General features: G+C 42.9%; 1 protein-coding gene across 4 annotated transcripts in view; it reads left to right on the top strand.

The window, feature by feature from the left end:
• LOC135549783 (septin-7) overlaps positions 1 to 6,308 on the top strand; it is a 44,490-nt gene extending 38,182 nt beyond the window's left edge. For 2 of the 4 annotated variants that reach the window (XM_064980075.1, XM_064980077.1), the window contains 6 exons: positions 1,859 to 1,910; positions 2,223 to 2,348; positions 2,716 to 2,736; positions 3,297 to 3,432; positions 4,642 to 4,787; positions 5,163 to 6,308. In XM_064980075.1, coding sequence (XP_064836147.1) covers positions 1,859 to 1,910; positions 2,223 to 2,348; positions 2,716 to 2,736; positions 3,297 to 3,432; positions 4,642 to 4,787; positions 5,163 to 5,199 — 518 coding nt within the window. In that variant the 3' untranslated portion in view covers positions 5,200 to 6,308. The remainder of the gene's footprint in view (positions 1 to 1,858; positions 1,911 to 2,222; positions 2,349 to 2,715; positions 2,737 to 3,296; positions 3,433 to 4,641; positions 4,788 to 5,162) is intronic. The other 2 variants (XM_064980076.1, XM_064980078.1) reach the window with 1 other exon arrangement.
• The last annotated feature ends 7,214 nt before the right edge of the window (positions 6,309 to 13,522 follow it).

Here is a 13,522-nt window from a genome sequence, read left to right as displayed (position 1 = left end):
GCCTTTCTGGTCACCTTCACACTCCTGGGCCAGACTACACTCAATCATAGGACCTACTGAAGAGATGAGTCTTCAATAAAGACTCACATGGATAGGCAGACCATTCCATAAAAATGTAGCTCTATAGGAGAAAGCCCTGCCTCCAGCTGTTTGCTTAGAAATTCTAGGGACAGTAAGGAGGCCTGCGTCTTGTACGTGTAGGTATGTGCGGCAGGACCAAATCTGAGAGATAGGTAGGAGCAAGCCCATGTAATGCTTTGTAGGTTAGCAGTAAAACCTTGAAATCAGCCTGAGCCGAAGCCAGCGTAGAGTCCCATCTAAGTTTCCAGTTTCAGCTTACATAGTTGAAGTGACACAAGTATTTACATGACTGCAAAAAGTGTATTAAATGTCACACTTCCTATACTAAACATTAGATTACTAGAACCAGGTTAAGTTCAGTAGCCTCCTGCCCAACAGTTGACATTTAGAGGTATGTTGTGTTATCAACAGACTTGTTATGTTTTCTCTGGCCCTGTGTGTCTTGAGTGATAAAACTCTGTCTGCTAAAACTCAGTATTATCTACTGGTGACATAATGACCATGGAATGTTCTAAACAAATAGAGTAGCACTTATGTCATATTGCATACAGCGAACATGACATTTCTTAATCTAAAAAAAAAAAAAGACAAACATTGAGATTGTATGACTGTTGCTATGTATCGACTTGTAACTATTTAGTTCTGCTTCCACTCAATAGAACAGGCCCTTTAGATGGAGAGGTGTGTTTTGAGCAGGCAGTACTGTATGTAGATGAGACGTGTTCTACTCAACAGGATATGTGTGTTATGTTCTCTTGGATGCTAGACAGACAGACAGAATGACAGGAAGCTGCAGGAGTGCCTTAGCACAAAAAAAACAACAAATGCATCCGACTAAGAAATATGTGCATGCAGGAATGCAACAGCTTCCTGGGAGAGATGATTTGAAAGAGGATAGGTTTACCATTTAACACGCGGCTCCTGTTCATGCCTCTCTGCGTCTCGTCTTCTTTACTCAAACATGTTAAGAACAGTTGTAAGTTAGTCTACAATCTACAGCACTGGTCTTAGTCGAGTAGACATGTTTATGAAGTTTAGCTAGCTCTTCTGAACTTTAACCTCATGACCCCAGCAGTCATCATCCCAGAGCTCAAATCACACACACATGAATACCCTCTAACCCCATAACTTCTTCATGTCCCCCCTCTGCTCCCCACTGTTTTCTACCCCTGCATGAGTATATGGTAAAATCAGTTGTAGCCTAAACTCTACCATTCAGATACAGCTCTTTATCTCTGTCTATGACCAGATAACAAGGCATGATCTTTGACCTGTAATCAGTTGTGTGGCTGTAATTCTGGATAAGACATAGTTGTGTGCTCTCGACTGGATGAACTGTGTGGTTACTACTACTAGAGAGTACCTCTGTGGTGGTTCCATGTTATCCGCCCATGGGGAGTGAGTTTTGGAATTTAAAAAATGTTTCAGGCACCATGTAAGTGTGTAAATACAGAGAGGGCGGGAGAGGGCAAGGCCACTCTTCAGCTTTGTGATCCACTCCCTACAGCAGTCAAACAGAAACCTCAGAGGAACTGGTGTATGTGGAAGAGTATGTGGTGTCTGGCACCACCCTGTGGCTGCTGACAGTATTACACCCATTCACTTCTCCCTGTCTCCTCCCCACAGCTCTCTAGGAAAAGATCTCAATTGCATCTTCCCTGGAGCTGAGCCTAGCTCTCGAGCACGCTCTCTCTCTCTCTCCTGTGACTGCCACATCCCCTGGTGGCTACTGACTGCACTCTCTCTAACTCTTTCTCCGTTCTCTCTCGCTCTCTAGTGGAGAATGGAGAGCACTGTGACTTCACCATCCTGAGGAACATGCTCATCAGGTAGCGTTACAGCACACACACTCTCCTCTGCATTATGGTCATGCTCCACTGAGTGTCCTGGTTTAAACGCTGCCTGAGCAGTAGCAGATGGTTGGGAGATTATGGTGCCAGTTTTCAGTGCAATGTCATTCCTCACTGCTCTCTCTGACTGTTTAAAGGGATTTTAGTGTCACTATTGTTTTTTTACTGTAAAGTGTATTGCTGTGGTTAATTTTAGTTGAAATAAAGTTGTATTTGATTTCAGTGGTTCTGTCTTCTTGTTCCAGAACTTACATGTCATCTAAATAAAGTTTTAATTTGATTTTGATCCAGAACTCACATGCAGGACCTGAAAGACGTGACCAACAATGTCCACTATGAGAACTACCGCAGCAGGAAGCTAGCAGCCGTCACATACAACGGAGTGGACAGCAACAAGAACAAGGGACCAATGACCAAGTGAGTACTAACCAAAAGTTGACCAAAGGTGTTTGTATGTGGTTCTGTTTTCCATTTCTCTCCACTCCAGGTCTTCTGTAACAGTGGATGAAGGGAAGGAGATGAGGCCCTGCACTAACGCAATCCACTCCTCTGATCACAGGGACTAACAGTCATCCACACACAGCCCAGCATCTGGGCTGGATCTAACACAGTCACATAAGCCTGAGCCACTGCTAATTCACAGCCAAGTATAGAGAACCTCACTAAAATGATGCACCGTAAAATCACAGTAACCACCAGCATTCATTAGCTACCTAATAGCTCTCTAATGCACGGTCATCATAATATCAGCATGCTAAGTGTGTGTATGTTTTTTTTTTTTTAGATTTGACACAAATGAAGGCATGTAAGTGTCATTTCAGTTCTTCAAGAACCCCTTGTTAGCTATGTTTCCATACTCTCCTCTCTGTTTTTCCCTCGTACAGATATCTGTGTTGTATAGAGATGCTGTTCTTTATTTGACACTAGAGGCCCCTACCAGGTCATGAAATGGATGATGTCACTCTACAGCACTCTAGCAAACTGCCCAGTCTTCATTGAATACTTGTTGGCAGAATAGTCTCCAATAGTCTTCCTGGAAAATCGTATTTGTTGTCCTGTGAAGGGGCTCTTGCTTTCTTTGCGAGCTTCACTCAGCGTCCGTACCAGTAGAGCTTGTTGGTGACTTGGCGTTCACTAACTCAGCGACGCAATGGCTTGGCTTTACTAACACAGACAGAAATGGCTATTGAATCGCTGGGTCTTCCTCTCCCATGTTCCTCCTCATCCTCCTCCAGGCATAAGTGTATGCAGGAGAGATCGTGACAGGAATTTCCATCCTGGCCCAAAGTCTGAGTTTGACTGCTCTGGGGTGCAAGGCTTTAGACTGATGGATGTTGTGTGTGTGCACATGCCTCAACCCTGCAGGAGTCCATTGGCCCAGATGGAGGAGGAGAGGAGGGAGCATGTGGCCAAGATGATGAAGATGGAGATGGAAATGGAACAGGTGTTTGAGATGAAGGTCAAGGAGAAGATCCAGAAGCTCAAAGACTCTGAGCAAGAGGTACAGGAACCTAACAGAACACCTTCACACCACTCAATCAAATCACTGAAATACTCTGTTTGTTCCCATGTTTATGTGTGTATTTTCCATACAGTAATCTCACTAAAAAGACGCACCACCGTTTGAATGGTTAAATGGATTTAATTAACAGAAAAAGAGATAATAGGCCTTATCTTACCTGACGTTAACACTACAAAATGCATCATTAGTCATTCAAAATGGGTACAGTTCATAGAGGGCTTGAGCTGTCAATCAGAGGATGATTTAGAGGCAGGCAGGAAACCCATCACTTCAACACCCTCAGAATGGCTTCCAGTTTCTCATCAGAAAAGAGACACTGCTGGTCACTCCTCCCAATCCAAAGTGGCAGGTGTTTTAGTGGTTAGAGTCTAGTGGTTACAGCGTTGGGCCAGTAAGCGAAAGATTGCTGGATCGAATCCCCGAGCAGACAAGGTAAAAATCTGTTGTTCTGCCCCTGAACAAGGCAGTTAACCCACTGTTCCCGGTAGGCCGTCATTGTAAGTAGGAATTTGTTCTTAAATGACTTGCCTAGTTAAATAAAGGTTCAATTTAAAAGCCTTTCTCCCCTCGTGCTGCATGATTCTGTCTAGGATCTATCTCACTGTCGCTCTGTGAAAGAGAAACATACTCCTCACCTCCGTGTACCAGTCAACCAGAAGCTTCTGCTCCTGCTCAGACGGGTGCTGGCTGTGTTCAAGGAGAATGGTCACATGTCTGAGCTGGGATGTCCAGTACTGCTCACACTGCCAGAGACCCGGGCTGTCTCCCTCAACCTCTGCTATCCATGATGCCATCCATGGTACAGCCTGGACAAAATGCTGGATGAAGTCACTCAAGCTTAGATAGGAGAGACAGGTCACGTCTAGTCTTGGGGTGTTACCACCAATCTGAGTTCCAAATCAACATTGGCGCCTTACAACCAAACATTCTAAATTCAAAACATTCTACTGAAGTTGCTCTATTTAATTGTGATATCATCATATTCAAATGTAAATCTATTCTTATGATTTAGAATCACCAAGGGAACGGCAGAATGCTTTCAAATCATCACCAGCAGACATGATGAAATGTTTTAATATGGTCATAGCTGTGATAACATCATACTCAGTCAAACACACACATACTGTATATGCACACACACACACACGACTCCAGCCATGCAAATGATGCAAATTGTCCTGTCTGCAGCTCCAGCGGCGCCACGAGCAGATGAAGAAGAACCTGGAGGCCCAGCACAAGGAGCTGGAGGAGAAGAGACGCCAGCTGGAGGATGAGAAGAACAACTGGGAGGCACAGCAGAGGGTGCTGGAGCAACAGAAACTAGACTCCTCCAGGTACAACACACTACTACAACAGCATTACATGGAGTCAACTATGAACAATTATTCATCCTATCTATGTGGTGTTGTATAATACAGTATTTATTTTTCTACTCCTCACCTCTTCCTGTACCTTCATAGAATATGATGGAATATTACTTAGTGTCCATTTGAGACAAGTCTGTTTCTCAACAAAGGTTGGAGGAAAGGGCAGAGATCAAAACACACAACCTTTGAGACAATACACACCTGTTGAAAGTCTGAAAACGGCACAGGGCTCAGCCAAAGTGCTCCTTGATATCACACACACTGCAGCCAATACTGTATATACAGCTCCTTTTGAAGAGCGCTGCCTCTTAATCAACATAGCTCTCTCTCTCGCCCCTACAGGACCTTGGAAAAGAACAAAAAAAAGAAGATATTTTAAAAGTATTGCAGGAGGACCACCATGTAACAATGTACTAGTTGCCAATTTACCAGCCTGGACCGTCAGTTTGCCTGTCGACCAACAACCTGTTACTGATACTGTATGTGTGACGGAGCAGCGTGGTCTGTCTGGGGGAAGTTGGGTCTAACTGGGGGACAGAGGGAGAGAGGCTCCTCCATTAAACTCAAACTCACTTTCAGACAGACTCAGTCCTGGAACATGCTATATCACTGTACTATTTCTCCTTTTATCCCTCTTTTTTATGGATATATGTATTTTCTTCCTGAAGTGGGCACATTAGATGGTTGTACAATCATGTTTTGTGTTTCACAGTGTGACACACAGAAAAAGGATTTTAGGAAGGATTTTTTCTCACTTTAAACCCCAGAATGCCACAACTGTTTTTCTTTCACTTTCTTATTCTCTTTCTAGTTAGATGGCCTTGGAGACGGACTGCACTGCTATGTTGTAGTGTTCTATTTAACGCCAAATGACCAAACGGCAGAGTAGGAAGCTACTCACCTCAAGCTACACACCTCAGGCGTTTTGTTTTGTAACGTTTTTGTTAGTTAGTTGTCCCTTTTATTTTTGTAATCCTGATCCCAAAATGATATGCTCTTCCATCCCTTGCCATTTAAATGATCTAGCCATGGACGGCGTGTTAGAACATTTCATTTATTATTATTGTCTGTTTAAAATGTTTGGTTCTCTTTATATTGGCCCTGCTACAGTAATCATTTGTTCATTATTCGTTTCATGTTTGTTTGCAGGCGTTTTCCAGTCTGGTCTTGGGGGTCTACTGTGCACACTGGATTTCACTCCAGCTGACACATAGTAGGCCCCCTTGACCACGGCTAGAGAACCCTGTTTTAGAAGATGGTGGGGGAGGAATGCTTGGTTGTTGACTCAACCCGTTAACACAACCCTATTGTTGTTTACTTACAATTTCGAATATCTGTAAATAAACAAGTTTATATTGACTGTAATAAACAACTGTGGGGTTCCCTTCCCAAACATCACATTTAACTGTGTTCATGTACTGCATCTCTATTTTTATTTGTCTTTTGCTTTGTTTTTATAGTCCCGTAATAAACTTGTGATACAACCCAGCGTAGTTTTATTGAAGTTTTTTGTTAAAATGGAAGGGAATTATTGTGGTAAGATGTGGCTTTGCTCACCCTTGAGTCAAATTACAAGCCATAAACTGTCTTCTGAGATGTATTGTCCTTCTCACCAAGATGCACGCTATATTTCACCAGCAGGGGGCAGTCAATAACTACTGACTCCATCATATCCCAGCAGGGATATGCAGGGATCATCAACTAAACTCAGCAAAAAAAGAAACTGCCCTTTTTCAGGACCCTGACTTCCAAAGATAATTTGCAACAATCCAAATACCTTCACAGATCTTCAGTGTAAAGGGTTTAAACACTGTTTCCCATGCTTGTTCAATGAACCATAAACAATTAACGACCGTTCCACAGGTGCATGTTAAGACACTACCAGCTTACAGACGATAGGCAATTAAGGTCACAGTTATGAAAACGTAGGACACTAAAGAGGCCTTTCTACTGACTCTGGAAAAACACCAAAAGAATGATGCCCAGGGTCCCTGCTCATCTGTTTGAGCGTGCCTTAGGCATGCTGCAAGGAGGCATGACTGCAGATGTGGCCAGAGCAATAAATTGCAATGTCCGTACTGTGAGACGCCTAAGACAGCGCTACAGGACAGACAGCTGATCGTCCTCGCAGTGGCAGACCACGTGTAACAACACCTGCTCAGGATCGGTACATCCGAACATCACACCTGTGGAACAGGTACAGGATGGCAACAACTGTTCAAGTTACGCCATGAACGCACAATCCCTCCATCAGTGCTCAGACTGTCTGCAATAGGCTGGGAGGCTGGACCAAGGGCTTGTAGGCCTGTTGTAAGGCAGGTCCTCAGAGACCTCACCGGGAACATCGTCATCTATGGGCACAAACCCACCGTCACTGGACCAGACAGGACTGGCAAAAAGTGCTCTTCACTGACGAGTCGTGGTTTTGTCTCATCAGGGGTGATGGTCGGATTCGTGTTTATCGTCGAAGGAATGAGCGTTACACCAAGGCCTGTACTCTGGAGCGGGATCGATTTGGAAGTGGAGGGTCCATCATGGTCTGGGGTGGTGTGTCACAGCATCGTCGGACTGAGCTTGTTATTGCAGGAAATCTCAATGCTGTGCGTTACAGGGAAGACATCCTCCTCCCTCATGTGGTACCCTTCCTGCAGGCTGAGTTTAGATTCAGTCAAGTACAGATAACCTCACTAAAATGATGCACTGTAATATCACAGTAACCACCAGCATTCATTAGCTACCTAATAGCTCTCTAATGCACGGTCATCATAATATCAGCATGCTAAGTGTGTGTATGTTCATTTTTTTTTTTTTTAGATTTGACATAAATGAAGGCATGTAAGTGTCATTTCAGTTCTTCAAGAACCCCTTGTTAGCTATGTTTCCATACTCTCCTCTCTGTTTTTCCCTCGTACAGATATCTGTGTTGTATAGAGATGCTGTTCTTTATTTGACACTAGAGGCCCCTACCAGGTCATGAAATGGATGATATCATTCTACGGCACTCTAGCAAACTGCCCAGAAGTCTTCATTGAATGCTTGTTGGTAGAATAGTCTCTAATAGCTGTCCTGTGTTTAGACTCTTGCTTGCTTCGTGGGCTTCACTCAGCATCTGTACCAGTAGAGGTTGTTGGTGGCTTTACTAACACAGGCAGAAATGGCTATTGAATCGCTGGGTCTTCCAGGGCCTTCCTCTGCCCGTCATCATCCTCCTCCAGGCATAAGTGTATGCAAGAGATCGTGACAGGAATTCCACCCTGGCCCAAAGTCTGAGTGGATGTGTGTGCACATGCCTACACCCTGCAGGACTCCCCTGGCCCAGATCGAGGGAGCCCGTGGCCAAGATGGAAATGGAACAGGTGTTTGAGATGAAGGTCAAGGAGAAGATCCAGAAGCTCAAAGACTCTGAGCAAGAGGTACAGGAACCTAACAGAACACCTTCACACCACTCAATCAAATCACTGAAATACTCTGTTTGTTCCCATGTTTATGTGTGTATTTTCCATAGAGCAATCTCACTAAAAAGACGCACCACCGTTTGAATGGTTAAATGGATTTAATTAACAGAAAAATAGATAATAGGCCTTATCTTACCTGACGTTAACACTACAAAATGCATCATTAGTCATTCAAAATGGGTACAGTCCATAGAGGGCTTGAGCTGTCAATCAGAGGATGATTTAGAGGCAGGCAGGAAACCCATCACTTCAACACCCTCAGAATGGCTTCCAGTTTCTCATCAGAAAAGAGACACTGCTGGTCACTCCTCCCAATCCAAAGTGGCAGGTGTTTTAGTGGTTAGAGTCTAGTGTTTACAGTGTTGGGCCAGTAAGCAAAAGATTACTGGATCGAATCCCTGAGCAGACAAGGTAAAAATCTGTTGTTCTGCCCCTGAACAAGGCAGTTAACCCACTGTTCCCCGGTAGGCCGTCATTGTAAGTAGGAATTTGTTCTTAAATGACTTGCCTAGTTAAATAAAGGTTTGATTTAAAAGCCTTTCTCCCCTCGTGCTGCATGATTCTGTCTAGGGTCTATCTCACTGTCGCTCTGTGAAAGAGAAACATACTCCTCACCTCCGTGTACCAGTCAACCAGAAGCTTCTGCTCCTGCTCAGACGGGTGCTGGCTGTGTTCAAGGAGAATGGTCACATGTCTGAGCTGGGATGTCCAGTACTGCTCACACTGCCAGAGACCCGGGCTGTCTCCCTCAACCTCTGCTATCCATGATGCCATCCATGGTACAGCCTGGACAAAATGCTGGATGAAGTCACTCAAGCTTAGATAGGAGAGACAGGTCACATCTAGTCTTGGGGTGTTGCCACCAATCTGAGTTCCAAATCAACATTGGCGCCTTACAACCAAATATTCTAAATTCAAAACATTCTACTGAAGTTGCTCTATTTAATTGTGATATCATCATATTCAAATGTAAATCTATTCTTATGATTTAGAATCACCAAGGGAACGGCAGAATGCTTTCAAATCATCACTGACTGACTCTTAGCAACAGACGTGATGAAACGTTATAATATGTTCATAGCTGTGATTACATTTATAGGGTGCATTCATAAATTCACTCTGGCTATCTACTCTATTTCAGAGCACTTTTGTCTGAGTGTGTCAGAGCGCAGAATAACTGATGAAATTTCAAAAGCTCAACACCCGTTGAATATGACCGGTGTCAGTTAACGTCATTAAATTGTTGCTAGCAGCACAGTTAGTCACCAATGCGCTGGATAACATGAAAACAACCTAACCCAGCTCTGCTAGGGCGAGTAAAATCGTCAGTGAGCTGTTCTCTCATTTGTGTCTGGAAGTAGCACGCAAACTCTGCCAACGTTGGTTCTAACTGGGGGATAGAGGGAGAGAGGCTCCTCCAACATGCTATATCACTGTGCTTTTTCTCCTTGCTTTTCTCTCCCTCTCTCTTTCCCCCTGTCTCACTCTCCTCCCCAAATACCTTTCTTCTTCCTTCCTGATGTGGGCACATTAGATAGTTGTACAATCATGTTTTGTTGTTCACAGTCTCACACACAAACATAGTCACACACACACACACACACACACACACACACACACACACACACACACACACACACACACACACACACACACACACACACACACAGACACCGTCACACACAGTCTCACATATACAGTCTCACAGTCACACACACACGCACACTCACACACACACACACAGTCTCTCACACACACAGTCTCTCACACTCACAGTCTCACACACAAACATAGTCACAGACACACCGTCACACACAGTCACACAGACACACCGTCACACACAGTCTCACACACACAGTAACACACACACACACACAGACACTGTCACAAACAGTCTCACACACACAGTCTCACAGTCACACACACACACAGTCTCACACGCACACGCACACACACACACACACAGTCTCTCACACACACAGTCTCACACACACACAGTCTCACACACACACATGCAGTCTCACACACAGAAAAACAAAACACACAGTTATCAGCTCTTTCATGATTTCAGAGAAGATTTCTTTTTAAACCCCAGAAAGCAACACCACTGTTCTTCCTTCTTTCTTTTCACTTTCTATTTCTCTTTCTAGTTAGATGACCTTTCTATTTCTCTTTCTAGTTAGATGACCTTGGAGACAGACTGCACTTTCTATTTCTCTTTCTAGTTACAGTGTCTTGCGAAAGTATTCGGCCCCCTTGAACTTTGCAACCTTTTTTTACATTTCAGGCTTCAAACATAAAGATATAAAACTGTATTTTTTTGTGAAGAATCAACAACGAGTGGGACACAATCATGAAGTGGAACGATATTTATTGGATATTTCAAACTTTTTTAACAAATCAAAAACTGAAAAATTGGGCGTGCAAAATTATTCAGCCCCCTTAAGTTAATACTTTGTAGCGACACCTTTTGCTGGCACTGTATATGGCCTTGGAGACAGACTGCACTTTCTATTTCTCTTTCTAGTTAGATGACCTTGGAGACAGACTGCACTGCTTTTCCTCTTTCTAGTTAGATGACCTTGGAGACAGACTGCACTTTCTATTTCTCTTTCTAGTTAGATGGCCTTGGAGACAGACTGCACTTTCTATTTCTCTTTCTAGTTAGATGACCTTGGAGACAGACTGCACGTTCTATTTCTCTTTCTAGTTAGATGGCCTTGGAGACAGACTGCACTTTCTATTTCTCTTTCTAGTTAGATGACCTTGGAGACAGACTGCACTGCTATGTTTGTAGTGTTCTATTTAACGCCAAATGACCAAATGGTGGAGCAGGAAGCTACTCACCTCAGAGGTTTGTTTTGTAATGATTTAGGTTTTTCAGTTATTTAGTCGTCACTTTTATAAAAAAAAAAAAGTTTTACCTTCATACCAAACTGATATGCTCTTTCATCTCTGGCAATTTAAATGATCTAGCCATGGACCCCATTGTATAACTTCAGTCACGTTAGAACGTTTCATTTATTATTATTTTGTCTGTTTTACATTTCTGGTTCTCTTATATTGGCCCTGCTACAGTAATCGTTTGTTCGTTATTCGTTTCATGTTTGTTTGCAGGCGTTTTCCAGTCTGGTCTTGGAGGTCTACTGTGCACACTGGATTTCACTCAACAACCAAGCATTCCTCTCCAGAAGACTGTGGTGAGGAATGCTTGGTTGTTGACTCAACCCGTTAACACAACCCTATTGTTGTTTACTTACAATTTCCAATGACTGTAAGTCTATATTGACTGTAATAAATAAATGTTGTGTTCCCTTCCCAAACATCACATTTAACTCTGTTCATGTCCTGCATCTGTATTTTTTGTCATTTTGTTTTTACAGTTGAAGTCAGAAGTTTACATACACCTTAGCCAAATACATTTAAACTCAGTTTTTCACAAATCCTGACATTTAATCCTAGTAAAAATTCCTTGTTTTAGGTCAGTTAAGATCACAACTTTATTTTAAGAATGTGAAATGTCAGAATAATAGCAGAGATAATAATTTATTTCAACTTTTATTTCTTTCATCACATTCCCAGTGGGTCAGAAGTTTACATACACTCAATTAGTATTGGTAGCATTGCCTTTAAATTCTTTAACTTGGTTCAAACGTTTCGGGTAGCCTTCCACAAGCTTCCCTCAATAAGTTGGGTGAATTTTGTCCCATTCCTCCTGACAGAGCTGGTGCAACTGAGTCAGGTTTGTAGGCCTCCTTGCTCTCACACGCTTTTTCAGTTCTGCCCACACATTTTCTATAGGATTGAGGTCAGGGCTTTGTGATGGCCACTCCAATATCTTGACTTTGTTGTCCTTAATCCATTTTGTCACAACTTTGGAAGTATGCTTGGGGTCATTGTCCATTTGGAAGACTCATTTGCAACCAAGCTTTTTTGAGATGTTGTTTCAATATATCCACCTAATTTTCCACCCTCTGATGCCATCTATTTTGTGAAGTGCACCAGTCCCTCCTGCAGCAAGCACCCCCACAACATGATGCTGCCACCCCAAGGCTTCACGGTTGGAATGGTGTTCTTCGGCTTCCAAGCTTCCCCCTTTTTCCCCAAACATAACGATGGTCATTATGGCCAAACAGTTCTATTTTTGTTTCATCAGACCAGAGGATTTTACTCAAAAAGTACAATCTTTGTCCCCATATGCAGTTGCAAACCGTAGTCTGGCTTTTATATGGTGGTTTTGGAGCAGGGTCTTCTTCCTTGCTGAGCAGCCTTTCAGGTTATGTTGATATAGGACTTGCTTTACTGTGGATATAGATACTTTTGTACCTGTTTCCTCCAACATCTTCACAAGGTCCTTTGCTGTTGTTCTGGGATTGATTTGCACTTTTCGCACCAAAGTATGTTCATCTCTAGGAGACAGAATGTGTCTCCTTCCTGAGCGGTATGACGGCTGCGTGGTCCCATGTTGTTTATACTTGCGTAGTATCGTTTGTACAGATAAACGTGGTACCTTCAGGCGTATGGAAATTGCCCCCAAGGATGAACCAGACTTGTGGAGGTCTTCAATTTTTGTTTGCTGATTTCGAAGAGGCACTGAATTTGAAGGTAGGCCTTGAAATACATTCACAGGTACACCTCCAATTGACTCAAATTATGTCAATTAGTCTATCAGAAGCTTCTAAAGTCATGACATCATTTTCTGGAATTTTCCAAGCTGTTTAAAGGCACAGTCAACTTAGTGTATGTAAACTTCTGACCCACTGGAAGTGTGATACAGTGAATTATGAGTGAAATAATCTGTAAACAATTACCTAACTAACTTGCAAAAACTATAGTTTGTTAACAATAAATTTGTGGGGTGGATGAAAAACAAGTTTTAATAACTCCAACCTAGTAAACTTCCGACTTCAACTGTATAGTCACATAATAAACTTGTGATGATTCAACCCAATGTGGTTTTATTGAAATCAACATTTTTGTTGAAAAAGTTTTGGTTAAGATGGAAGGGGATTACTTTGGTAAGATGAGGCTAAGCTCACCTTTGAGTCAAGTTACAAGCCATAAACTGTCTTCTGAAATTCATTGTCCTCCTCACCAAGATGCACGCTATATTTCACCAGCAGGGGGCAGTCTAACTACTGACTCCATCATATCCCAAATAGCAGGGATCATCAACTCGATTCAGCCATGGGATGATTTTGTTTCTTGAGCAAATGGTCTGGGAGCCAGAACATAATTACAAATCAT

The sequence above is a fragment of the Oncorhynchus masou genome, chromosome 12 (genome assembly GCF_036934945.1).
Source record: "Oncorhynchus masou masou isolate Uvic2021 chromosome 12, UVic_Omas_1.1, whole genome shotgun sequence".
Lineage (NCBI taxonomy): Eukaryota > Metazoa > Chordata > Actinopteri > Salmoniformes > Salmonidae > Oncorhynchus > Oncorhynchus masou.
Note: the sequence above shows the minus strand (reverse complement) of the source record. Positions and strands in the feature narration are given on the sequence as shown.